The sequence below is a fragment of the Tasmannia lanceolata genome, unplaced genomic scaffold, assembly GCF_043159265.1.
Source record: "Tasmannia lanceolata isolate RefF3 unplaced genomic scaffold, GAP_Taslan_0.1 ptg000012l, whole genome shotgun sequence".
Taxonomy (NCBI): Eukaryota; Viridiplantae; Streptophyta; class Magnoliopsida; order Canellales; family Winteraceae; genus Tasmannia; species Tasmannia lanceolata.
In genome coordinates this window covers 31,350,001-31,351,121 of record NW_027518689.1, presented here as the reverse complement: position 1 = coordinate 31,351,121, position 1,121 = coordinate 31,350,001, and the positions used below count along the sequence as shown (strand labels likewise).

Sequence of the window (1,121 nt, the reverse complement as noted above, 5' to 3'; positions counted from 1 at the left end):
GCTATCATTTTTAACTTTCAAACAGCCGTTGGAACATGTTGAGATTGGATTTCTTATTTAATAACCATCACCATCTTTCTCCATAAACCCTCTTCTCAAAATTCATATCCAAATGACCTTTGATTAATCCAGACCGTTCATTTGATATGCATTGCTTTGGTTCTCTTATAGACTAAAAGTCTACCTAATCAGTTGAATGTGAACCATTGCCTGCATATAGTTTTTTGAACAGTAAAATTTTATATGATTGGACGCTAGGATTGCATGATTGACAATATTTTGGCCATAGAGTAACCATAGCAAGACCTATCAAAAGAAAGGTCTGGATTAATTAAAGGTGGGGCCCACTAGGATGTAGTGTTCTTCAATAATATAAGGGCACGTGCGTGCGTGCGTGCGTGTGTGTGTGTGTGTGTGAGAGAGAGAGAGAGAGAGAGAGAGAGAGAAGGATCTCAATATCCCTAGTACAAGTAAACAAGAGTTGTGTTCAATACTACAAAACCAAAGTTGATTTACACAATCTTACAGCATTCGTAATGTCAAAACTCTTTCTTGGAAATTCAAAACAACCATATCTGTACAGAAACACCTACATGACTACATATACTGAACAACTCATACCACCACCACCCATTGTTTGATTTCTACACTTTTTCATTAGAGTAAAATGACTGAAAATGGCGGTAGAGTTCCCCATTCAATGACAATTTAGCTATTTTGGTTCCACCTTCGAAGCCATATAATACAACATACAAGATATACCTTTGGTAATTAACGATTTGGCGGACTGGGAGCTCACTGATCATTCCCCTTCGCCTTCGCACTTCTACTCACTGTCAACAGCTCGTTAAGAAATTAAACAGAATGGCTAAGTATATTCTGCAAATGTAAGAGTGTGATTTTCTTACCTGGGCGGAACATCATCGGACTCATCGGCAGGGAGCGTGCTGTTTGCATCGATGACGGGCTTAGCTTCCTCAGGGTCAACATCATAAGACGAGAGCAACCTTCTCTGCATCATGCAATTTCTAAGTGTTAGGCCCTCTTAGGATGCTACCATATGGAAAGCAACCTTCTGACTAATTTTTTTTTTTAAAATTTTTTCAACTTATTTGCATTCT

The 1,121-nt window shown here is 38.4% G+C and overlaps 1 protein-coding gene across 3 annotated transcripts in view; it reads right to left on the bottom strand.

Moving 5' to 3' along the window:
• Positions 1-448: 448 nt before the first annotated feature.
• The window catches only part of LOC143887832 (Homeodomain-like superfamily protein), a 47,032-nt gene continuing 46,359 nt past the window's right edge, over positions 449-1,121 (bottom strand). For 2 of the 3 annotated variants that reach the window (XM_077392043.1, XM_077392041.1), the window contains exons 10-11: positions 909-1,012; positions 449-826 (exon numbers count right to left, since the gene is read on the bottom strand). In XM_077392043.1, coding sequence (XP_077248158.1) covers positions 796-826; positions 909-1,012 — 135 coding nt within the window. In that variant the 3' untranslated portion in view covers positions 449-795. Of the gene's footprint in view, positions 834-908; positions 1,013-1,121 lie in introns of all 3 variants that reach the window. The other variant, XM_077392042.1, reaches the window with a different exon arrangement.